General features: G+C 43.1%; 1 protein-coding gene across 1 annotated transcript in view; it reads right to left on the reverse strand.

Annotated features, from left to right (window-relative positions):
* Positions 1–19,853: 19,853 nt before the first annotated feature.
* ARK2C (arkadia (RNF111) C-terminal like ring finger ubiquitin ligase 2C) overlaps positions 19,854–26,721 on the reverse strand; it is a 161,992-nt gene continuing 155,124 nt past the window's right edge. The window contains exons 7-8 of the mRNA XM_020985765.2: positions 21,193–21,299; positions 19,854–20,630 (exon numbers count right to left, since the gene is read on the reverse strand). Coding sequence (XP_020841424.1) covers positions 20,513–20,630; positions 21,193–21,299 — 225 coding nt within the window. The 3' untranslated portion in view covers positions 19,854–20,512. The remainder of the gene's footprint in view (positions 20,631–21,192; positions 21,300–26,721) is intronic.

The following is a 26,721-nucleotide window of genomic DNA, read 5'->3' on the forward strand; positions in this document are numbered from 1 at the left end:
AAGATTTCACTAGGATGCTAATCACAGCCAAGGGCTTACCTCTTCTGAGGCATGACCTTTTTAACAGGCACAACGGGTAAAGTTCAAAATGCAGAATTTCAGGAATCAGGGATAGTGTGCAAAGGAAGGGATTTGGAGCAGAGGAAGCTTTTGGAGTCCCTCGAATCACTGATGAGTAGGTTAGTTCCAACCCAGATCTGGATTTGAGTCCTATTTCCAAATCACTTGAGCTCCCCAGGCCTCTGTTTCCTTATCGGTAACATGAAGGCGTTTGGACCAGCTGACCTCTAAGTCCTGTCAGCTCTAAATCTACAAGCATATGAACAGGCCTTAAAATCAGAGAGATTTATATGTTCATAGCCTAGCTCTATCATTTCCTGAATATGACTGTAGCAAAGTCACTTGGCCTCTCTGAAACTCAGTTTTTAACTCTGTCGAATGGGAGTGCTAATAATACCTCTGCTACCTATATCACAGGGCTTTTATGAGGAAATTTCTCTGTAAATTGTAAAGCACTCTATAAACATGATTCATTTTTACTGGGTCTGTTCATTGGCTTGAAATAGCACCTAGCATGGCCTAAAAAGTGTTGTAAAGATCCTTCTGTGTCTTATAGCACCCCACTCTTCATCTCCTACTAGGCAGGAATACCGACTATATCCCTTGGTGTGGAGCCAGGGGCAGGGAGATGCAGTGTACCCCTTAAAATTGTGCAGCTGCTCTGATCCCCACTCCACTCCTGTCAAGACTTTATATTTGGTTCCTAAATAAGAAATATTTAGAGCTGTCTCGCATGGGATGGGGCTGTCTCCTGGGGTGGTGAGCTCCCCATCATCGGAGATATTTAAGCAGAAGCTGAATGACATATCTGTCAGGAACATCATCATCATCATCATCATCATCATCGCTAACATCTCTATGGTGCTTACTATGTGCCAGGCATTGTGCTAAGTCCTTTACAATTATTACCTCATTTGATCCTCACAGAAACCCCATTACGTATTATTATGCCCATTTTACAGGTGAGGAAACTAAGGTTAAAAATGACTTACCTAGAATCACATAGACAGTATCTGTGGCTGGATTTGAACTCAGGTCATCCTGACTCCTGCACCACCTAGCTTCCCTGATTCTTGATTCTAACTCCCTATTCCCTCTAGCTCCACCACTATCATTAGGAAAGTAGGTGAGGCCATTTTGTGTTGTTATCGGTTTCATAGGTCTGTTCCCCCACCCCACCCCCAAATGCATTACCTGGTGGGCAGCCTTCTATTGTAAAAGACCGATGTGCTAGGGTGTCATGTAGCAAGCAGGAGACAAAACTGGTGGAGCACTAAGCCTCCAAATATGAAGTGATCCAGAGAAAGAGCCCCCTACTCCCAGCCCACTGGGTGGATTGTCTACTGAGTACTTATGGGAAAATCTGGCTAAGAATCATATCAAATAAGAAGACCTGGGGGATTCGTTTTCTGCTCTGGGGGTGAAAGTATCTACCTACACCGACAAGATCCCAGAGCTATCCGAGTAACAGAGTAAAGAACGAGAAGAGAGGACATCTCGCCATCTGTCAAGGCTAGCTCAGCCACAGTGTAAGCTAGATCTTGTTCCGTAACTAGTCTCCTCCACTGTTACTGTTTAATCAAGGATGCCTCATCCCTTACCATCAAGTTGTTCAACCTCTTCGGGGCTTGGCTCCCTCATCTGCAAAATGAGAGGGTCGGTCTAGATGACCCCTTCTGGCTCTAACTCTTTTAATCTCTATTAAATGAAACATATGATCATCTGAATGCTAGACGTGAAGTCAGGAATACCTGAGTTCAAATCTGGTTTCAGACCTTTCCTAGCTATGCAACCTTGGGCAAGTCACTTAACCTCTACCTGTCTCAGTTTCCTCAACTGTAAAATGGGGATAATAATAGTATCCATCTCCCAGGGTTGTTGTGAGACTCAAATGCAGTAATATTTGTAAAGCATTCTCCAAACCTTAGAATGTTGTATAAATGCTGGCTACTTTTATTTCCAAAATCTTGAATTTTAAAATCCTTTTTGACTATAATCCCCTTTTCTTCCCATCTCTGCTACCTCTTTCATTCTTCCAAACCCATTATCTACCTTTACTGACCTTTTGACCTGTCCCATTCTCCTAACCCATCAATCCTGTTCAGGCCTCATTACCTTCACTCCTGGCCTTGACTTAATAGTCAACCATTTCAATGAATACCTTGTCCTCCTGCCATTACCTCCCTCTTGGTTCTGGGTAGCTCCAAAATCTGTTTCAATGGCTGGAATGCTATGTGAAAAATCACAAAACAGAGTTGACTGGGTCCCATAAAAGTGTGTGCTTTCTAACTTAAACTAGTCTCTCTTTGCTGCCCACTAATCCCTGTTAGTGGTGATTCTCAAACTTTTTTTGCTTAAAGAGCAATTTTATTCTCTGCCACATGGAATTGTGGCACACTAAACATTTAAATGGGCAACACTGAAGGAGAGTTGGGAGACTGTCCTGTGGGTATGTAATTGTAAGTACCATACAATTCATAGCATACCTAGTGAAACTCAGAACACAACAGTGTGCGTTGGTGTATCCTTTGGAAACTATTGCCTTATTGACTCACTAGTACATTCCCCACAATGACTCTTCCATATTTCCCCTTCTCTCCTCATGCCCCTACATGGAATCCATCCTCCCCAGCCCCATCTAGCAGCTTACCTGATCTCCTACCTTACTGAGATGATCAAGGACATTCACAGAATCAGAGTTGGAAGGGATCTCCAAGGCCAACTAATCGAACTCATCCATGACAAGAATCCCCACTAACATATCTGAGCAAGTCAACAACTGACCTCTGTGGGAACACCTCAAAGGGAGGGGAGTCATCAGCTCTCAAGGCAGCCCATTCCACATTGGGACATCTGTAATTGTTAAGAATTCTATTTTTCCAGCTATAAAACCTAAATTGACTTCTTTGCAACCTCCACTTACTTCCTAGTTGTGCCCCCTGCAGTCAAACAGAACAAACCCAATCTGTTCCCCCATTCCCATTTCATCCTACCCCTTCTACTGAGAACTGTTAAAATACTTGAATATGGTAAAATGTGCTCCCTGAATTGTCTCTTTCCCCAGGCTAACCCTGCCCAGTTTTTCTGATCATTATGGACTGATATGTTATGGACTCCAAGGCTCTTGTCATTTTAGTGGCTCTTCTCTGGATACTCTGCAGCTTAATAGTGTCTTTCTTAAATCATGGTGCCCAGATTTGAGCATGATCCTCCACTGACAAGTACAGATTATATAGTAGGATTATCACCTCTTTATCACCTCCCTTCTGAGCTCCCTCAACTCACTTCCTTAATAGCTCAAAAACCTCTTCATATTTCCCTTCCATCCTCATCTCCTCTCCTGTCTCAAAGAGGCAAACCTCCTTGTTAAAGCTAGCCTGTCCACCTGGGCCCTTTATCCTAACCTGTTCTTCCCTGGGACTTTGCTTTATTAATAATGACTGATCACTCATTCATTTCAGTCTCTCTTTCACTCTACTACTGGGCCTTTCTCATTTGCCATAGGTATTCACAGATCTCTCTCTCTCCCTCTCCCTCTCCCTCTCCGTCTTCCTCCCTCCCTCTCTCTCTTTCCCCTTCCCCATCCATCTCCCTCTCCCTTTCCTTTTCTCTTTCTCTTTCTCTTCTTTAAATAAAGTAATAAATAAAAAATGAATGAATGAATAAATGACTTCTTTTGGAAGTCTTGAGCTATGGTCCCATTTTTTTAAACCTCCTTTTCACTGTCAAGTTTCTGTAAACAGCAATCTATGCTCCCTACTTCCTCATCATTGAGTGAGTAACTTAATGATAAGCAGTGCTACCATCGCCACCAGTCTGTTGCTAAAACTGTTCTCTTCAAGATGACCTGCTTATCACCAACTTCAACAGCATTTTCCCAGGCTCATCCTCCATGATATCTCTGTAGCTAAGCACCCTTTCCTTCTTTATACTCTTCTCTCTTGGCTTCTGCACCATTGATCTCTCATGGTTTTCCTCCTACAGCTCTAATTTCTCCTTCACTCTATCCAGTGGCTCTTCATCCTTCTCCACCAAGGCTCTGTCTGCAATTCTCTTTTCTCCTCTCTATATTCTTTCCTTTGACAATCTCATCAGCTCCAGTGCCTTCAGTCAACACTCCTATCTGGGGGACTCCTAAATCTACCTCTACCCTGAATTCCATTCTTACAACTCTAAAAACTATCTTACTATCTCCACCTTGATGTCCTTCTTGGACATCAAACTTAATGCACCAAACTGAACTCATCTCCCAAAAACCTGTCCTTACTTCCAGTTTCTCTATTTTTTTCTCATTCACCCAGGTTCATAACCTCAGAATCATCCTTGACTTTTCCTTCTTCCTCATCTACTTCGAAATCCCACTTCTCAAGCATTTCTTGCTATTCTCAACTCCTCAGCTTGGCAAAGGGCCAGAGATTGATGTGGCGATTCAATGTGCCAAGCCCATACATAAGGAAGAAAAAAAACACGGCCATTCATAAACCTCCCAGTCTGCTTCAATTCTTCCCAACTGAGTTTCTAAAAGAAGGATTTCCTTCTTAATATCAGTTTCTCCTTTCCCTGAAGTCACAGAATCACTCCCTGCTTTGGGGTCTGAAAAGACATTTCACTAAACTCTATACTTCTGGGAAGCACTGAACACAAACCAGTCTGACTGAACTATCCTTCCTCAAATCTCTAATAGTTTCTCCTCACACCACCCCCTCTGGTAAGAACCTTGCCTCACATTTTAATGAAAAAATGGAGGCCATTTACCCATTCCCTTTTCTCTCCTCCTCATCTCACATCACCCAGATGCCTTCTGCCACTGTCTCCTCCAACCCATCTCACATAAAGAGGTGACCCTTCTCCTTGCCATGGCCAACCAATCTACATACATAAGTGATTACATTTCATTTCACCTCCTCCAGCAGATTGCCCCTGCTGTCATCCCCACTCTCTCACTTATTATCTTAAATCTCTCTCTGCCTACTGGTTCCTTCCCTACTGCCTTCCATGTCCATGTGTCCCTGATTCTCAAAAAGACCCTCATTTGATCCATCCAGCTCTGTTAACTATCTCAGTACACCACTCTCCCTTTCTGTGGCTAAACTCCTTGAGAAGACCATCTATGATAGGTTCTACTACTTCCTCTCTTCTCACTCTCTTCTTATCTCTCTACAGTCTGGCTTCCAACCTCATCATCCAGCCAAACTCGCTCTCTCCAAAGTTACCAATGATCTCTGAGTTGCCAAATTCAATGGCTTTTCTCAATCCTCATTCTCCTTGACCTTTCTGCAGCCTCCAACTCTGCTGATCACCCTTTTCTTGTTGCTCTCTGCTCTCTAGATTTTTGGGACGCTCCTCTTTCTTGTTTTTCCACCTACCTAGCTGACTGCTCCTCCTTTTCAGTCTCCTTCACTGGTTCTTCATCCATGTCATGCCTGATTATCATGAGTGTTCCAAGGACTCTGTCCTTGGCTCTTATCTTTTCCCTCTCTACTATCACTTGGTGATCTCATCAGCTCCCATGGATAAAGATATCATCTTTATTCTGACAATTCTCAAATCTACTTGTCAAGCCCTAACTTTTCCGCTATCTTTCAGTCCCACATTATCAACTAAGTGCCTACTGGACATCTCCATCTGGATGGCCTATAGACATCTTAAAGTCAACACATCCCAAACTGAACTTATTATTTTTCCCCAAACTCCTTCCTCCTTCCAAACTTTCCTACTACTCTCAAGGGCACCACCATCCTCCCAGTCACTCAGGCTTACAACCTAGGCATGGCCCTTGAATCTTCACTCTTTCTCACCCCATATATCCAATCTGTTTTGAAGTCCTGTCAAATTTACCTTTGTTACATGTCTCGAATATACTCCCTTCTCCCCTCCACTCTAGTACTACCACCACCCTGGTACAATCAGTCAACAAGCATTCATTAAGTGCCTACTATGTTCCAGGCACTATGGTAGGTGTGGGGAGCACAAGTTGGTGCGTTGTTGTCTTTTGTTCTCCAAGAGGACCAAAATGATATCACTATGTTAGAGTCAAGTTACCCTGTGTCTGACGGTGGCTGATTAGGCCAATACAAGCTCAGAAAGTTCTACCACAGGTTGGGTATAAATAGTCCATGTGAACATTTGGAGTAGAGTTGTCTGTAAATCGCATGTTGCATTTCTTTTGAGCTACTTCAATTCCACCTTGCTCATAGAGCAGAGCACATTCTTGGATACAGGTACTCCATGGTCAGCTGTCCTTTGCCAGTGTCTCTGCTGTCACAAATACAAGCAAAATGAAAGACAAGAGAGTCCTTGTCCTCAAAAGTTTATATTCTAATGGAGAAGATAACAAACAGAAGGAAGCTGAAGGGGGGAAAGAAGGTCCCATACTAGGCATATGATGGAGAAGTCCAGAGGAGTGTAGCCTGGTAATGACATGAAGAAGTGGCTGGCCTGGACAAACTCCTTAAATGTAGGTTCTTGGAGGAGCCCTCCACCCTCCAATCTGAGGGAGGGCTCTCAAGAGCAGAAGGTACTTCTGAAGTGTGAACTCCAATGTGGTGCAGGCCCTCATCACCTGCTTAGACAGTCTGTTGAGTGGCCTCCCCACCCCAACTCTCTCCAAACTCCAATCCATGCTCCACTCAGTTGTCAAAGTGTTACAGGTCAGACCTTGTCCCTCCCTCAGTAAACTCCAGTGACTCTCTGTCACTTCAAGGATCAAACGTAAAATCTTGGTGTTCAAAGCCCTTCATAACCTGGTCCTCCCAATCCCTTACCAGCCTTCTTACACCTCACCCCTCACACCCCACCATATACTCTGTGACCCAGTGCTGCGGGCCTCCTTGCTCTCCCTCAAGCAAGACGCTCCATCTTGCAGCTCTGGGCATTGTCCCTGGCTGACCCCGATGCAGGCAATGCTTCCCTGGCTTCCTTCAAGTCCCAGCTAAAACCTTGCTTTTTACAAAAAGCTTTTCCTGATCCCTCTTAATTCTAGTATCTTTCCTCTGCTGATTATTTCCCATTTATCCTGTATATGGCTTACTTTATACATAATTACTTGCATATTTTCTCTCCTATTAGATTATGGGCTCCTTAAAGTCAGGGACTGTCTTTTACCTTCTTTATATGCCCACCATCTATTACAGTGTCCGGAACATAGTAAGCACTTAATAAATGTGTATTGACTGACTTACTGATTCCAGGAAGGAGACTCCAAATCCTACCACACTGTAATTCTTCTCTTTTTTAGGGAAGTTCTTCCCTGCTCATTTGGTACTTTGCTGTCATGGAGGCAATTTGACATTATGTTAGTCAAGAATTTAGCCTTTATAGAATCATGGAATATCAGAGTTGGAAGTGACTTTGAGGCATCATCTCGTTCAACCTCTCACCCAAGGCAGGAATCCCTTCTCCTAGTCACACAGCCTTAACTATCTCAAGGATGAAGTACTCACTGCCTCATAAGACACGGGGAGCTAAGTGATTCATCCATTGTCACACAGCTAATTAGCAGTAGAGTCAGAACAGAATCCAGATGAGATAGAGGACAGATTGATAGGTAGATATCTAGGGATAGCTATAATTATTATGAAGTTCTTCTTTCTGCTTTCCTATGATCTCCACCCTTTATTCTAGTTTTGCACTCTGGAGTCAAGCAGAATAAACCTAATCCTTCCCTCATCTGATGCAAAGGCACTAAAATGGACACCCTGATACCAGATACTTCCTAGCTATGTAGCCTCAGTCACATCATTTCACTGTTCAAAGACTCTGTTTCCCGATTTGTAAAATGGGAAAGTAATATTTGTATTATTTACCTTATAGGATTTGGGCAAGGAAAGTACTTTGTAAACCTAAAAGCATACTGTCTGTATGTTTTACAAATATGAAGAATAACCACACACCTCTAGATCTTTTTGCCTCCAGATTAAACATAACATTATTCCCAAGATTATTTCTCATATCATATATGGAGGGAGAGAAGAGAGGTGAAGGAATAAGCATTTACAAAGCACATACTATGTGCTAGACATAGCATTTTACAACTATTATCTCATTTGATACAATAATCTTGAGACCTTAGAGCTGTTACAATCCCCATTTTACAGTTGAGGAAACTCAGACAAAAAGAGGTTAAATTACTTGCCTAGGGTCACATAATAAGTGTCTGAGGCCAGATGTGAACTTGGGTCTTTCTGAAGACTTCAGGCCCAGCACTCTATCCACTATACCACCTAGCTGCCATATTGCTCCAATTTTAATTTGCCTTCTGAACTATTGCTAATGCAGTTGGAACTATAACCATGCTGATGCATTTGGAAACCTTACCTTCTTTAAGGATTTCCAAACTCCAGCTAGAAATTATCTCCTATCCTAGAGACTTACTTTTTTTTGGACCCTGTAATGCAAAATTCTGATAAGTTCCTGATCTTCGCTTATACAGTCCAATTTCAGTGTGTGTGTGTGTGTGTGTGTGTTGGGTGGAAGAAGGGGGGGCTGTTGGCCAATAGTCTATATTATGGAAGTCTATATTCAAGAATGTTTTTAGAGAAATAGTTATGGCTTTTTTGGGAACATATAGGCCAACAAAGCTTTTCTAAGTGAAGCTCCTTGGCTTGCTGCTTTAATACATGAGATTTGTTTGCAATTGGCAGCATATACTTACCTGCAAACTATTCACCGTACCAAAGTACTGAAAAAACACTGGTTCTCTTAGATAGCTCAGACATAAGCCCTACCAATTGTGTTTAAAACATTCATTTGCTGAGTAAATCCTAGAAATCTGAAAGGTCAGGTTCAGTCCAGCCCTTGTGGAAAGCTTGGAAATGCTTAAAGAGCAAGGTTCGATTTTGCCCAGGAAGTGAACAAAAGGGTAAACTATGTGTATTGACTGACTTACTGATTCCAGGAAGGAGACTCCAAATCCTACCACACTGTAATTCTTCTCTTTTTTAGGGAAGTTCTTCCCTGCTCATTTGGTACTTTGCTGTCATGGAGGCAATTTGACATTATGTTAGTCAAGAATTTAGCCTTTATAGAATCATGGAATATCAGAGTTGGAAGTGACTTTGAGGCATCATCTCAGAGAATCTGGATCATAAAGAAGGAACTAAAGACATGGGAAATCAAGCAGAAAATAAGCCAAGGGAAGGGGATGACAGGTCCAAACAAATATACATTAAGAGAGATGCAAATGGCTGTTAGGAATTATAGTTTTCAGACCATAAAGATTCTTTAAGCTAACTTCCTCATTTTACTAATGAGGAAACTGGGACCCAGGGAAGTTAAGTGACTCATCCATTGTTACATAGCAGTCAAGAACAGAATCCAGATTAGACAGATGATTGATTGACAGCTAGACATGTAGAGAGAGTATGGTGCAGTAGACAATTTTAGACTTGTAAGTCAAGAGAGATCTGGATATGAATCCAACCTCTGACACTTGACTAGCCCTGTCGTACCAAATCCTACCAATGAACGAATCATTGATCTGTCTGAACCTCAGTTTCCTTCTCTGTAAAATGGGGATAATATCACCCATAGCAATTGACTTATACAGTTTTAGAAGAATCAAATGTGATCATGTCTATAAAGTGTTTTGTTGACTTTAAAGTGCTATGTGAATGTCAGGTTTTTTTTTTATTAGATTAATGAGTAGAGACAGCTATAGATACTAAAGGCAGACAAATACTATAGAGAGCTAAATTAAACCTAAAGACAGAACATTAGCAAATCTCATTTAAAAGGAAATAGCTACTAGTAAGTTCAGTCATTTGGGCCTCACTGGATCTATTGTGAAGGGTAATCATCTGTTAGCTAAAGTCATACTCTATGCCTTCCTGAGAACTTATTTCTGTGAAAACACTGCTTAAAGCTGCTGGGAAATATGAAAAGCTACCTCCCCTTGTGAAGCTCACACATGTTCTATCTTCCTGATATGGATAGGAAGGAAAATCACTATCATCTAGAACTCTGGGCCATGGCTTCTGCAGTCTGGGCAGGGAAGTCCTTCAACTGTTCAGCTTATGAAAATGATTACTTTTTGTTGTGCCAAATAAGACTGATTTATTTTTAATTTGTACCTTCAGAACAATTTTATTCCAAATCTAATAATACTAAATTAGATATAATGAGAACGTTATGTCAGATGCTTCATGACAATTTTCATTTTCCCCTGTACAGAAACTGGGAGAAGTTTTCAGTTCATTTTCTTTTATTATTATTATTATTATTATTAATATTTTGGCTAGGCAATGGGGTTAAGTGACTTGCACAGGGTCACACAGCTAGTAAGTGTCAAGTGTCTGAGGCAGGATTTGAACTCAGGTCCTCCTGACCCCAGGGCCAGTAAGTTCATTACATTTTCACTTTGATAATTATAATTTTGTTTCAAATTTCTTTAAATTTGTAAATGCCCTCATGATTTCACTGGATTTACAGAAGTATTTTTTAATTGGGTAATGATGGCATTTTTTTTTTCTTTTTGGATTCAATACTCAAACTAGGTTTGTGGATGTTCATTTAACCATCAGAATGTTGGTTATTTACATTGTGCCTTTCTTGTCTCTTTAAACTCTCAGTTTTACCCAATTATACAAAATGGACATTAGTTTTAAATTGTGGGAAGAAAGGAAACATTTATTAAGCACCTACCTTAGCATTACTAAGGGCTTTTTACAAATATTTAATTTGATCCACATAAAAACCCTGGGAGATAGTTGATGTTATCACCATTTTGCAGTTGAGAAAACTGAGGCCGACAGAAGTGAAGTGACTTGACCAAGGTCACATAGCTAGTAAGCGTGTAAGGCTGGATTTGAACTCAGGTCTTCCTGACTCTAGGTTCATTGATCTATATCCACTGTGCTGGAAGGAAAGGAAGGATGAAGGCACTAAGAATATAAATAGTACTTGGTTATTTTACTTGCACTTTGCTAAGGACTGCGGATCAACTGATGTCCATCATCTCGTTCATTTAGTTCTTGATTCTAGACCAATAAGACGCCAATTTCTTTGTCTTGTGATCAGTTTCATCCAATCTCTGATGCATCTCTGTATTGATTGAATATACACAATTGTTCATTACTGACTCAGACCAAAAATTAAATGGATTTGTTTACTGTATGTACTTGGTTATAATTCCAACTCAGGTTTTTTTTTAATGATATTTCCCACATTTCCCAATGAAACCCCAAGGTTTCTGTAGAACACACAATTTCAGAAACACTCATCTAGAAATAAATGTTAATTATAAATGCAGATAGATGAGTCTTTGAGATAGGCAAGTAGACAGGCTGCTGGATAGAAGTAGTGATAACTAAAAACCAAATTCAAAAAGTGATTACAGCTGATAAAAAAAAATGTAAACAGGACTGGATGAATTTGCTAATAGTTATTCTCTATTTGTCACAGAATGGACTGTTAGGTAGTGAAGTGGAGTGATGGGTCTGGAATCAAGAAGACCTGAGTTCAAATCTGCCCTCAGACACCTACTAGCTGTATGACCCTGGGCAAGTCACTTAATCCTGTTTACCTCAGTTTCCTCATCTGTAAAATGAGCTGGAGAAGGAAATGAGAAACCCCTCCAATGTCTTTGCCAAGAAAACCCCAAACAGGGTCATGAACAACAATTTATCGTAGGATAGATTTAGCACTGGAAGGAACCTTCAAGGTCAAATCCAACTCTGTCATTTTACAGATGAGGAAATTGAAGCCCAGAAAGCTTCAATGACTGTAAGTAACCAGGTCCTCTGATTTCAAATCCATTGATTTTCCCCTCTACCATGCTGCCTCCCTAAGCTGTCAGTTTAAGTTTTAAGGCAACAAATAGAAAGAAATAGATAATTATAAGGAGATAAATAGAAAATATGGTGGGGGAGCAGGAGCCATCCCTGCAATTTCAAAGTTGTTGAGAACTCCCTGGTGTGGAAAATCCTTTTACTGATGCAACTGGCCTGTAACATACCAGTCTTAGCTGCCGAGGGGCACCTGAGACTTTCAGTAGCTTGCTCATAGTCACAGAGCTAGTACATTGCAAAGGGAGAACATGAATTCTTGCCTTCTTGACTCTGAGGCCAGCCCTCTATCTACTCTATCTTGCTGTCTGTCAGATGATATAGATGATAGATAGAAATAAATAAATAATAAATGACAGGTAGCCAGAAATAGCCAGTCCTTGTTGTACAGTCATTTCATTTGTGCCCCGATTTGGGGTTTTCCTGGCAGAGATACTAGAGTGGTTTGCCATTTTCTTCTCCAGCTCATTTTACAGATGAGGAAACTGAGGCAATTAGGGTTAAGCGACTTGACAAGGTCACACAGCTAGTAAATGTCTGGGACCAGACTTGAACTCAGGTCTTCCTGACTCTAGGCCTGCTGCTTTATCCACTGCACCACCTACTAGCCAATCATAAATGGATAGAAATGGTAGCCAAAAATAGATGTAGGTAATAAACACTGATGATATAGACTTCCATTAAAAAAAAAGGTAAATATTGAAAAAAGAAGAACAAGAGAGAGGACATGGGTGATAAAGGAGACCAAAAAGGCAGGAGACAGAGAGATGAATGACTGACGATACCGACATGAGGAACTGAACCCAAATCCCAGGAAAAGGAAGGAGACAATTTGGACTTTTTTCTGAGTCCTTGACTTCAGTAAGCGTGCCTAGGAATAAGCACCCAAGACAAATGGAATGTAGTTAGCAATGCAGTTCGTTTTTATTAGTTATAAATAAAGTACAAAAAATCCACCAAAAGTGAATCTAAGCATTTACACAATTCCTAATGTCTCCGTCTCTTGATGCACTATTGCTTTAATATTCATAATAAATATTCTTCTAGCTTTCTGCTATAAAATAGTCTATGTAGCAAAATGTCACACAGCACAACAGAACAGAACAGCAGTAGGGTTACCAAAAAAACCAATCAAAACCAATGATAATCCTTTCACTCGCCTGGGCCCCCCAGGAGGCTAGTTACAGCCTTAGAAATGAATAGTTTCGAAGGCTAGAAGTTGGAACTAGAAGGGGAAATGAGAACAAATAACGATGGCTGTAACTGGGGTGTGGGGGAACAATGAGAACCAGAACAGGCAAGGGTGAATAAATGGTGTTGGCTTGGGTTCCTGGTACCAGCTTCAAAAGAAGCATAAAAGGTACCTCACTTTAATACCTTCTGCTAGAAAACAGAGCTTGATATAAGGTGAATCCATCTGGGACCCATCAAAGGAGTTTTGGCTGGCAGGATTCGTTATGATGTCTGCCAGTTCACCCAGAAGAGACCCCAGAGGCTGGACCCCAGGTCTGGCACACTAGTGATGGTGTTTCAAAGGGGAAGGCAGAGCTAGACTGGTGGGAGATATAAGAAGCTGGTGAGGGTGGGGGTGGAGGGAGGCATAGCACATAGGCTCCATCACCCCTCATTAGTTGGTAGAAAGGCCCCTTGGCTTGGCTGCTCTATGGACTCTAGGTAGTAAAGTGATGTTACCAATCCCACTCATCCCAATCCCTATCACCCTCTTTCCATGATGACCTTGAGTTGGGGTTGTTAATTACTGGAAAGAGGCACTGATGGGGAAAAGGGAGAAAGGGGAGGAAGAGAAAGGAGAAAATGATGAGGAAGAAAAATGGAGGAAGGAGGGAAACAGGAAAAGGAATAGAGGGGAAAAGGAGTCAAATGTACAGAAGGTCTTAAAGATGCCACCCTGAATTTTTGCCAAGGTCCCTGAAGGATCTAAATCAGGACTGAAAGTAAATGCTTCTCATTAGGGGTATTAACAACTCCCCATATGTCCTGCCAACTGAGGGGCACTGGGGGCAGGTCAATGTGCTAGTTTATACCAAAGATCTGACCCAGATTCCTTCCCCTATAATCAATGGCTTTACCACTGATAGTCAAATAATTCACCTTCCCACCTACCGCCAGCTCTAATCATAGCCCTTCCCCCTGACTTCTCTGCCCTTTCTACAGAACAGAAGTAGGGACAAGAAATCTGCCTAGCCAAGTCACCAGGGGAAGGGAGATTTGGGGTAACATAATGACATATTTCAACTCATAATTTGCCAACAAATGATGCTGAGTTCATAGGGTCATAGAATCATAGAATCTAGAGCTAGGGTGCCCCCCCACCCACTCATCAATTCCCCTAACTTTCTAGAAATAAAGCTTCAAGCTGGAAGGAGGCCCAATCATCCAAGATTCCAAGAGCTTCCATGGTCAGGACAAAAACATCAAGCTACAACATTTGGGGCCTATATTTCAACCCCAGTACTCTATGACATGCACTTTAGCCCAACCTGCCAACATCTTCCAAATCCACTGAAAACATACAAGCCAGCATGCAAGAGACAAGTCCACTAAACAGGTGGAATCCCACCCACCCAACCCCCCACCCACCCTGCCCAGCCCCAAGCATTGTGGACCACAGTGTTTCCCAAACTCATTGGCCACGTAAATGTTGGCATAACCTCTGGAAAAAAAGAGGGTTCAGAGACAATTTAGAGCCACCATATTAAATCAATTAACCCTATTTTATGCTGAAAATTGCTTTACGTATTTTAATGCATTAATAATTCCATACTTAACAATTTAGAGAAAAAGCATTCTTTTAAAATCTTTCTCACAAATTTTGACTTGTATTTTTTTAAACTCTATTCATAGAACCACCCTAGGGTCCTGTAAAACATAGTTTGGGAAACTCTGGTCTACAGGGTCAAAGAGACGGACACAACTGAGGCAATTATCAGCACAAAGAAATAGCCTAACCTTCTATTATAGCAATGGAGGGGTTGGAGGCCCCAGCGACCTATACTGAAAGCCTACACTGAGCAAATTCACTGGAAAAATGATTGGCCAACGATTTCCTTTTTGCTAGGGCCAAAGAGGCCCAATACAAGCAAACTAGGTGCAAAATGGTGGGTGCCCCATTAGCTCCAACAGCTCTGTAGAGTTGGAATCTCCAAGAAGGAGTCCATGAAGTGGAGGACACAGCCTTATAAACAGAGAATGGTAGAACTGGAAGAGACCTCAGAAATCATCTAGTTCGACTCTCTTTACAATGGAGAGGCCCAGAGAAACAATGTGACTTGCCCAAAGTCACACTGCAAGTTTGTGGTAGAGCCAAGAGGGAGTAGACTCTAGGTCTCCTGACTTGTTCCATGATACTGCACTGCTCGGATATTCTTATTCTTGGCACCCCCTGCCTTTCGTCCTTCACACTGGTGTGGCAAGCTCATGGGGCCGTGAAATCTCCACCCCATCCCACACTGCCCAATCCTGAATAGGAATTCTCTCTTCTATAGAATTTCCCAAGAGGAAACTTCTTTTGGAAGCTAGAGATTGCTGATGGGACAGGACCCCCGGAGTAGTGGCCTGTATTTCCCAAAGCACCCTCTTCTTTTTTCCCAAGTATGGCCTCCTCTATGACTCGCCTCCCAAACTCTCCCTAACAGGATCCTTTGGGGTTGCTTTTGGGGTGGAGGAAGCTGCAGGTGGGGGAGAACAGAGGTCCATATTCAGAGGGAGCCGGAGGGAAGCGAGTGAAAGGATTATCTCAGTTTGACGCTGAGTGCAAATCATATTTATATATGTGCTAAATACGGTTACTCTATTGCAGTTTTCCACTAAATCACAGCATACAGAATCAAAGGTTTGCATTTTGTTATGGAATGTATCCAAAGAGGCCAGCACCACAGTAAGACAGTTTGCAATCACACACCCTGATTTGGGACGAGATAAAGTTCAGCGAAATTTTGTGGGTTTTTGTTTTTTTGTTTTTTTTGTTTTTGTGGTCAAAGTCAGTTTTCATCGTACCAATGCATGCAAAGCATTCCACTCCCAGAAACAATGCCAAAATGAGGTAATAGGAGTAATAAAAAAAATTAGTATCCTTTCTAAATAAATAAATTATAATTAAAAATGCAAAACAACTATAAAAATAATTAAATAAGAACCCACAATATCTACAAGTTAGTCATAAATTATGATTGTTAAATATAAGGCATTTAAACTCACAAAACCCTGTAAACTAGCAACGTGCCATGTGTTTTTTTTTGTTTGTTTTTTGTTTTGTTTTTTTTCATTTTTGTTTTTGTTTTTTCTATCAGCTGAAATCGCTCTAGCATTCACTCTATGCGAGGACAGGAGATGGAACGCGGGCAAGGGGGGACCTGACAGACGTTGCTACGGCGCCGCGGGAGGTGGGGGACAAGTCTCCCCCACCGAAGGGTGGAGAGGGAGCGAGTGGGATTTCTTCAGGAAAGAGTCTGGTGGTGCTTTTCATCACCACTGGAAAAAAAACTGTGCTTGTTTGTTAGGCATAAAGAGTTAGTAACACCTGCATGGAGTTGGGGTGCTGGGAACAGAGGAGCTGATGCCCTGCCTCAGGGGGCAGCAGGACTGGGCATTGGGCTCTGGAGGGGACGAAGAGAGGGTCCTGGTGAAGGGGAGGTGTCCTGTGGACCCTGGGCCCTTCGGCCTCCATCTGCCCTGCCTGCTGGGCTCCTTGGCATTGGTTTGACCAGAGTCCCAGAGGGGCCTGCTGCTGTGGCTGCGGCTGCTGTTGGAAAGGGGGCCCCAGTTTCATTCCCAGGGCAGCTTCCAGCCACAGAAGGCACTCATGCTTCTCAGTTGAGGGTCTGAGGCCCTTGAGTTGAGCAGAAGAAGGACTGAAGATGGTCTCCTCTCTTTAAGATGTTGGCGTTGGAGCAGTATCTGTGCCTGCTTCCCCCTGACCTCCAACTCCCCTCAAAAGTCCCTGGGGAGGGGAGGGAAAGGAAACATGGGCCCCTCTCCACTCTTCCTTCTCCAGTTATCACCGATGAACAACTCCAGAGACCTTCCAAGTCAGGGGCTGAGAGTGCTGAGCCCAAATTGACTCTCACCATTCTCCCTATATCATGGAAGGGACCCAGGGTGCTAGGGTGGGAGGACAGGTGTGAAGGAGAGCAGGCCTCTCACCTGCCTCATCTGGCCCCCCAGACAGTACCTGGGGTCTCTTGGGGAGAAGTCGGGTAATTACAGCTCAGCTGGGATTCCACAAGTGGCAGATGGTAAACTCCCCCAAGGCAAGGGCTGCCCTCTGGGTAGTCCCCACCTTGGCACCTAGAGCAGAGCTTTCTGCACCTAGGAATATACAAATGGGGCTGGAGAAAATGTGGGGAAGGAAAGAAGAGGGGGAAAGGATGAGAGGAAAAGCATAAAATATTATGTTCCACTCACTCTGAATTTTTTTTAGCCTCTTAAGCAGGTGTTCCTACCCATCCAAAAAATCACCTTCAACAGCTTCCTGCTATGAAGCACCTTACTAGCTTGGAAAAAAGATGCTCTGGCCTTGGGGAAAATCACAGAAAGTTAGAGCTAGACCAGACCTTGGAGATCAATTAGTCCAACCCCTCATTTTGCAGATGAGGAAACTGAGGCACAGAGCAAGGAAGGAAGTTACCCAAGGTCACCCAGTTAGTGTTATAGCTCAAGATTTGAAGCCAGATGTTTTAACTCAGGAACCAGTTCTTTCTGCTCTAACCCATTGTCTCCCTTGAACCTCCCTGCCTCTTCCAACCACCCTGGAGGGTGGAGCAAGGAATCAAAACAGAGAGAGAGAGAGCTCTCCACTTAAAGCTACAGAAAGGAAACTCATTCTGATGGCCCCATGGTGTGAGCCCCTACATTGGGACTGGTTTAGCCTTCCTCAAGGTCCTTGCTTCAGACAAGGCAGCTACTTATTTTCTGATTGAAGCCTTACCTCCCCACTGAAAGGACTGATAGCCTTCCTGGCAGTTTTGTGAATTTTGTTTTGTTGTTGTCATTTAGCTACTGGCTTCAGCACAGTTTTACAGTGGCATTTCCTTTAACACTGTCATGTATTATAATATCCCTTAATGTGTGCATTGCCTTCTTCCCTAGACTGTAAGATCCTTAGGGTTAGGACCTGCATTTTCCTCTTCCTCATGTCCCCTTTAGCGCTTAGCACAACAGTAGACTCACAGTGAGCACTAATAATAATAGCTTGCATTTATATAGCATTTTAAGGTTTGCGAAGCACTTTACATACATTATCTCACTTTAAAAAAAAACAAAAAACAACAACTCCACAGAATCATGGACTTTTAGAGGGACTTTCTAGATTATCCAGTCCAATCTCTCATCCAATGCAGAAATCTCCTCTAGGAAAATCCCCAGCAGAGAGTAATCTGTTTGGACGCTTCCAATGATGGGAAGCTCAGTGCCTCTTGAAACAAGCCTCTTTCATGGTGGAATTATCAGAGGACTGTTAGAAAGTTTTTAGATGGAATTGAAGTCTCTCCCTATAACTTCTATATATTAATCTTAGTCTTCTGCTCTAGAGTGACAGAAAATAAACCTACTTTCTCCTCCACCCAACGGTCTTTTGTGCATTTTAAACACTGTGACCATGTTCTCCCCATGTCCTCTCTCGCTTATTGAAGGGCAGGGGGAGAAAAGAGTGGAAGAGGGGTAGTAGATGGGTCGGAGGAAAGGAAATAGGAAAGGCCAAAGGAAGATAGTAGAATTCCACATGAGCTGTAATCACTCCCCCACACTCCTTTTGGTATTATCCTAATTCCTGGTGTTTCTCACCCATGAAAAAGAAAGCATGGACCAACTAATAATAATAATATTAATAATAATAAGAGTAATAGTAATAACAGCAATTTGGTGCTAGATGGAACTTCATGGGTTCCCACCTGTCTCCCCCTCTTTCATTCTCTCTGCTCACTCCAGGCTTCAGAAAAGCTGTGGCTTTGTGAAGGGTGGGGAGGTGGGGGGAACATTAGATGGAATCATTTGGAACTTCCAAGTTTTTTCCCCACCCTGAGAAGAAACCTAGGAGAGAGCAGAAGTGCTATTAATCCTCACAACATCCTGTGGAGGTAGAGGGAGTGGGGGCTGGGATAAAGATTAGTTTCTCCCCCACTGTACGGATGGAGAAACTGAGGCACAGAAAAAGGGACAGTGACTTGCTCAAAGCAGGTCAAGGAAGGAGGCAGGGGCTGGGGGCCTCGCCCCCAGTTTCCCAGTGAAGATTCTCTCCGAGCCAGAGCCCAGTCTCTGTCTCTCCAGGTGGGACCGGAGGAAGTTCAAGTACCATCTCCTGGCCTGTGACGCTCCACCCTGGCTGGCACCGTAGAGAACAGGCGGCAAGCTTTGGCCCTTACCCAGCCTCCTGGGGCATGTGAGCCTCATCATTCCTCGAGTGCCAGCCAGAGCTCTCAGAGGAGCAGCTGAGAACACTTTGGCCAAGACCAGCTACTAATTATCTATGCTATTTATTTTATTTTATGTTTTACTTACTTTTATTTATGTATTTATTTTTGCATAGGGAGGCAGCGGTTAAATCGCCTCTTTGCCAGGAGGCAAGGAGCAGCAGAGGGGAGAACACAGAGCGTAGCAGTTGGGCTCTGGGGAATGCAGCAAGCTACGATAGCTGAAAGCCAGCCTCTCTCTAGCCTATGGGGAAACAGGGGAGAGAGCCCTGAAGCCAAGCCTCGGCTCCTCTGAGGGCCACCAGGAGCTCGGGATCCTTCCCTCAGGAGGGAGCTCCCTCTCTCCTCCCTTCCCCCCCCCGGCCGCCCACCTTGAACCCCAGCACAACAGGTGGGAGGCTCAGGTAGGGATCCTGAGGGATCCTGTCTGTTCCCACTGGATCCTTTCCTGTCCCCATCTCTCTCTCCCAGATGCCCCTCCTCCTTCCACCGCTCCGTACACTGTAAACATGATCAAAGCAAAAATAAAAAACAAAACAACACCAACACAAAGAACGAGAAGCCCCTCCCACCCCCCCAGACCTGGGTGAAGAAATCATCCTTTTCACTGTAAACAGGATTTGGCTTTTTTTTTTTAAACTTTTGTACCTTTTTTTTTTCCTTCTCTCCTAAAGATGGGAAGATTCGGGCTGTCGTTGGTCAGTTTTGTCAGGCACCAAAACAAGGGACTTGATGAGAAATATTTGGTGCAAATTCGGTAATAGCAACATGTCCACCACAAGATGACTAGAGCACCACACACGACATTTTTTTCTTAAGCTAACATGCTCCGGTTGCCATCCACAGAAATAGCTAGAGACCCCTACATGGTTTCTACGTAGTCGAGAGGTATATATACAATCCTTCGAAGGACAGGATTGAGGGGCCAGACTATCCATCCAACTAGTACCTTCGAGATCACATCTAAATCCTCAGCAGCGTGGGCCCCCCCTTCCCGCCCCCCTGGCTGGGCAATGGCCCCTCCCCCACGTATGGTACGTGGGGCGGTGACCATTCGGGCTGGGTGGGACCTCCTTCCTATCCCTTTGACGCTGATAACACCGATTCCTCTTTCCGCAAAATGTGCTTGCAGGCTTTTCCTTTAAATCAAATGGCTCAGAAGGCAAAGTTTGGCTGCAAGGGCTATGGCCGTCGGGGGACCTGGTGAAGGAAAGTGGGGCATCTGCCAGGCGGACTGTCACCTCAGCTGTCGGCACCCAGTTGTGTTTCAATGTCCACTCGGCAGATTGGGCATTTCTTGCTCATGGCGAGCCACTGGTCGACGCACAGTTGGTGGAAGAGATGCATACACGGTAAACGCCTGGAACAGACAGGCATGAGTTAGCTCTGTGACTGCCCGGAGGAAAGGGCACATGGGGCTAGCCTTGGGCTAAGGGCGGGATGTGCTATAGTCGGAGACCCTCCTGGGGGACAAATGGAGTTCATCCAAAAAACCAAAAACCACTTAGCAACTCTCCGTGGAAGCTAAGGAAGCTCAAGGTCGGCAGCCTGTTTCGGTTTTATCCTCATCTTCCCAGAGCTTAGAACAGTGCCTTGCACGTGGTAGTTGCTAAACAAATGGTTGTTGAATTGAACAGAAGAAAGACCCTTGAGTCCGGAAACCCACCTCCTCCAGGATGGTTGTCCCCAGACTGACTGAATGGGAGGGGAAGTCTTTGTGCCAAGCTCACCAGCTATCGGATTGCTCTCCCACATTATACCTCCCCAGATGTGTGTATGTATGTACATATGCACGTGCACAAATGCATACTCGTGTGCACACACAAGCACTAGCTGAGTAAGAGGAGATTTCTCCTAGTGATATGCACCAACTTTGATGTCCTAAGAGTTGAGAACAGGGACCAAAGTGGTTCCCGACATACCTCACATCTTCTCCATCTTCAAGCATAGACAAACAAATCGTGCATTTTTCATCCGTGTCTGATTCCTCCCCATCTTCCTTCTTGCCTTTGCCTTCTTGGGGTCTTCGCTGCAAGAAAAAGACAAGATTAATTACCCAAAAGCAGGCCCAGTGGCTCTTGTGTTTTTTAAGTGAATTCCTTCCCTCCCCATCCACATTCCTTCCCTTAGATCAGGTGTGGTGTTCCCAGGAACTTCCCACTTTATTCCCCTGGTTTCATCTCTTATTTTCCTCCACGAATGCTACATGGCAAGGCCCAAAGAGTCTCCTCCAGTGAGACTGCAGCCCCTTTTAAGCCCTTCCTCAAAATGAGTTCCTTCCCCCAAAGTCTTCACCAGGTCTGTTACTTGGCCTGGAAGGAACTGAAGCCAAATGACTTCCCTCTGTGGCCCATACTGTTCTCAGCCCCCCTTTTCCTTCCTCAATTTCAGCCAAATTGCTTGACCCAAATTAGCAGTGCTTAGGATAGTGCCTGGCACATAGTAGGTGCTTCATTGATTGGTAAGCAGAATGTCATTTGCAGGAAGCTTTCACTGCTTCCCCAGAGAAGACTTATTTATTTATTATTATTATTATTATTATTAGGCAACTGGGGTTAAGTGACTTGCCCAGGGTCACACAGCTAGTAAGTGTCAAGTGTTTGGTCTGGGGCTGGATTTGAACTGAGGTCCTCCTGACTTCAGGGCCAGTGCTCTATCCACTGCACTACCTAGCTGCCCACCCCCAGAGAAGACTTAGTAGATAGTTCAGGCCAGCTGAGTGAGAGGATAACTTCATTTATTGTGGTCGCTAAGGCAGCTTTTGGGGTAAGAGAGGTTAGGAAATCAGGAGCATTGGTGAATCATTTCTGGAGTTGTGGCTTATACATTATTATGAAGCTCTCTTAAACTGACCCTTTCTTTTTCATTTCCACTGACAACACCCTCATCACTTCACACCTGAATTACTGCAACAGCCTCTAAACTTGTTAATCAATTAATCCTTGTTCATCAATCATAGGACATGGGAAAGACTTTACTTTAGAAAGGCCAAGATCCCCCACTGCACCCTGGACCATCACCAGTCATCTTGACTTTTGTCTTGCCTCAGGATTCTGATGACTCTAGAGGAGAGAAGTGAGGCTGATAACTTCAAGTAGTTCTGCTTCACTTAAATCCAATTCTCATGCAAGTCAAGCCATTACCCATGATGTCATTGGTCCTCAATGAAAGATGAACAACAACAATGTAGGAAACTAGGCCTAGAGCTAGAAAGGACCTTAGAGGTCATTTGTCCAACTCCATGAAGAAACCAAAGCCCAGAGAGGTTGAGTAGTTTGCCCAAGATTCCACAGGTGATAATAAGTACCAAAATCAGGATTTGAACCCAGGACCTCTGACTGTAGAGCCAGGGCTCTCTCCACTCTATCACTGCCTCATTATAATCTTCCTCCCAAATTTCACTCTATTTATCTTCTGCTCAAGAACTTTCTTATTTTCTGACTCCCTAATGTTTCATTCACTCATAAAATCATAGGAACCTCAGATGTGCACAAGACCTCAGAAATCATTCATTCATTTATTCAGCACCCTTACATCAATAATTTGCCTCAACCAACCCATTCTCCCCATTAGATTGTGAGCTCTTTGAGAGACAGGGCCTATCTTTTGCTTCTTTTTGTTTCCCCTGCACTTAGCATAGTCCCTGACACATAGTAGGTGCTTAATAAATGTTTATTGAATGAATAAATGAACTTTTCTCTCAACTATCATATACATACATATATACATCACACACACACACACACACACACATATGTATATACACATTTGCTCCAGGAAGGCTGCTCTCTTCACCATTTCCCAAACATACTCCTCTCCTGTTTTTTGACCTTTGTTTATGCCGCTCTCCCAACTTATATAATAACCCTTTTTCCCTATCCCTGTCCCAGACTTCACTATGATTTCTAAGTTCTGTCCATCCTTCGAGGCCCAGTTAAAGGCAACCTGCTCCTGAAGCCTTTTGTGAATACGCCATACTTGATTGATAGTTCCTCCTCTGAATTCCTTGAGCACATATAGTTCTTAGCCCATTGTCTGGCACCTAATTGTATGTTAATCTACAGCGTTCCCTCATTTTTTCACTTGTATTAGTCTTACTTCCCAGCTATCAGGGCTCTGATGACAGGGACTGTCATAAGCTCGTAGGATCTAGAACTGGAAGGGACCTTCTAGTCCAATCCTTTGTTTCATAGATAAGGAAACTGAGGCCAAGATACATTAAGTGACTTGGCCAAGGCCACACAGGTAGTAAGGAGCAGAGTAGAATTTGTCCCCAGATCCTTTGACTCCAAAGCAGATGTTTTTTTTTTTCTATGGGTCATCTTCTCCATTTCGAATGTAAGCATTTTGAGAACAGGGCCTGTCTAATTGTTCCATTTGTCTTCCTAGTGCTTAGCACAGTCCTTGGCATGTAATAAAGACTTAATGAATGGTTTCATTCCATTTTCACTATCTCTCATTATATTTCTTTTCCTCCAGCAGCCCTAACCGCAGAATTGAATACTCAGTATATTTTGTTGGACATTAATTATTTGCAGATTAGCAACACCTTAATGGGTTGGATCTGAGATCCTAAAGAACAAGGACCCTGTCTTATTCATCTTAGTATCCCCCCATTGTGCCTAATACAGAGTTTGAGACACAACATTGATCTTAAACAAATATTTAATGATTGAATGAACGATAGTTTCTATCACACTTTAAGATCTAGAAAGTTGTTCCCCAAAACAATCTTGTAAGCTCAAGGATCACAAGATCATAGATTTTGATCAGGAAGGGACCTTAGAGTCTTTCTAGTCTAAACCTCTCATCTGTCAGATGAGGGTTAAATGTTAAGAGGTTAAATGTCTTGACCAAGGTCACAGAGCTAATGTCTGAAATGGGAGTCCTATCGGAGGTCCAGAAGGTTTGACCCATCCAAGGTGACTCAGCTAGTAGGTGGCAGAGCTGAGACTTGAACCCAGGACTTTTTTATTCAAGATTCAGTTCTCCTTTTATTACATTTAGCTGTTAAATTGAACAATGTGGTTGAATTTGGTCAACCCCACGGTCAAGTGAGGTATACTGATTGAACCACCAGATCCCAAAAGGAATCAATAATCCCAAAATAATGGGCCAACATCAGCCTGGAGAAAGGTCTCCAATGAAGTGGCTCAGTATTTATCCTTGATCCTGCTTTGTTCAGCACTGTTCTCAGTGATTTGAAGAAAGCATAGTTGGTTTGCTTAGTAAATAGGCAGAAGACACAAAGCTCAGAAGGATAGCTAAGGATGATCGGATCCACAAAGGTCCCAACATCCTAGAACAATGTCCCAAACCTAATAAGATGGGTTTTAACAAGGATAAATAATAATAAAACACTTTTAGGTTCACAACCTGTGCTTTTGCTACAACTACTCTATGTAATAGGCACAAGTATTATTATTTCTATTTTAGAAATGAAGAATCTGATGTTTAGAAAATTTCATGGATTGAAAAAAAAATCATCTACACAAACACAGCATTGGGGAGATGTGGCTTAAAATGGTTCATGTAAAAAAGATGTAGGGATCTTAGTGGACTTTTAGTTCAATGGGAATGAACAGGACAACATGGCAACATGTTAATTTAACAAGCCAAAGTGACATTAGGCTGTAATGAGAGACAGAGAGGAGGAGGAGGAGAGAGGGGGAGAGAGGGGGAGAGGGAGTGAGGGAGAGAGAGATAGATAGAGAGAGAGAGATGAAGATAGCTGATACAGATGTATAGGTGATAGGTAGATAGAAATACAAAGAGGTAGGTAGGTAGAAGATAGAGATATGTGACTGAGAGATGACAGATAGATAGATAGATACATAGTTAGGTAGACAGATAGATCCTTAATTAAGCACTCACTATAGAAATATAGCATATGAAATAAGGGAGGTTCTATTCCCACTGTACTTGGCACTGGTCAAACCATGACTGTGTTTGTTGTCCTGGGTGTCACATTTTAGGAAAGATACTGACACATTTCCAGAGGAGGTCAGTTTGAATTGTGACTAGAGACTATACCCTATGAAAGTTGGTTAAAGAAATTGGGACCATTTAGCCTAGAGAAAAGAAAAATTAGGAGTATGACAGTTGTCTTCAAGTACATGAAGGACCACCGGATAAAAGAGGGATTAGGCTTATTTTACTTGACCCTAAAGAGGAGAACTAACAATAATGGGTGGAAGTTTCAGAAAAGTAGATTTCAGATCCATAAAAGGAAAAACTTCCTAAAACTTTCCAAAAGCAGAATTGGTTGCCTCAAAATGTGGTGAGCTCCCTGTTACTGGAAGTCATCAAGTGCAGGCCAATTATTTATTCCCTGGGAATGCTGCAGAGAAGATTCTTTCTTCACAGCCAGGCTTATCTTAATCACCTCTGAGGCCCCTTCCAACTCTAAGATTCTATAAACTCAGTTGTCCTTTCCCCATCTCCACATGAATGCTGCTCAGAGTAGAAAATATTCCAATTTTCTATCTTATTTAGAGATACTGAGGCTTTTGACAGGAAGCTTCTAATTGCTAATCAAGGGCAATTAAGCAAACTAGACTCATCTCTGGGAAGACCTCCATAATAAATAAAGTCTCTCTCAGGAGCCCCCTGCAACTGAACACCCAGCAAGGTGAATAGGAATGGCCAATAAGCAATTCAACACACCATTTCTTCAGGAGAGGTAGCCAGAAGAGCTACAATGAGAACAAGGGGAACTTGGAGGCAGGAGGAAATGCTCACCTGTGTCAGGAGACTGGAGGGCAGAAGAGTATGACATAAAAGAAGGGGAAAAGGATCCCTGCACCCAAATAATAAATGCTTACTGAAAATGGGGAACAGAAGAAGTTGCATCATGTAAAGCAGATACAGGTATGGGGTGTGTGTGTGTGTGTGTGTGTGTGTGTGTGTGTGTGTGTGAGAGAGAGAGAGAGAGAGAGAGAGAGAGAGAGAGAGAGAGACAGAGAGAGAGACAGAGAGAGACAGAGACAGAGAGACAGAGAGAGAGAGACAGAGACCGAGAGAGAGAAAGAAGAGTGAATGTGTGACAGAGAAGACAAAGAAGAGTGTATGTGTAAGAGAGAGAAAGAAGAGAGAAGAAAGAGAAAGGAGAGGGAGGGACACAGTGAGGGAGGGAAGGGGAGAGAGAGACAGAGAGACAGAGACAGAAACAGAGAGAGAGAGAGAGAGAGAGAGAGAGAGAGAGAGAGAGAGAGAGAGAGAGAGAGAGAGAGAGAGAGAGAGAGAGAGAAGGAGGGAGAGAATTCACAGTAAGGACCGGTAATGATAGTTGGTGACTCCCTGTGAAAGAGCATTTATTGACTTCCTAGAGCGTGGATGTAGGACGTGAAGGGGAGCCTCTTAAAACCTGGTGACCACCACCGCACTTCTGATGATTCGTGTGGGAACAAATGATATTTCCAGAAGGAAGCTACAGATTATGAAGTTCGGGC

Source organism: Phascolarctos cinereus, unplaced genomic scaffold, assembly GCF_003287225.1.
Source record: "Phascolarctos cinereus isolate Bilbo 61053 unplaced genomic scaffold, phaCin_HiC Scaffold_4;HRSCAF=312, whole genome shotgun sequence".
Taxonomy (NCBI): domain Eukaryota; kingdom Metazoa; phylum Chordata; class Mammalia; order Diprotodontia; family Phascolarctidae; genus Phascolarctos; species Phascolarctos cinereus.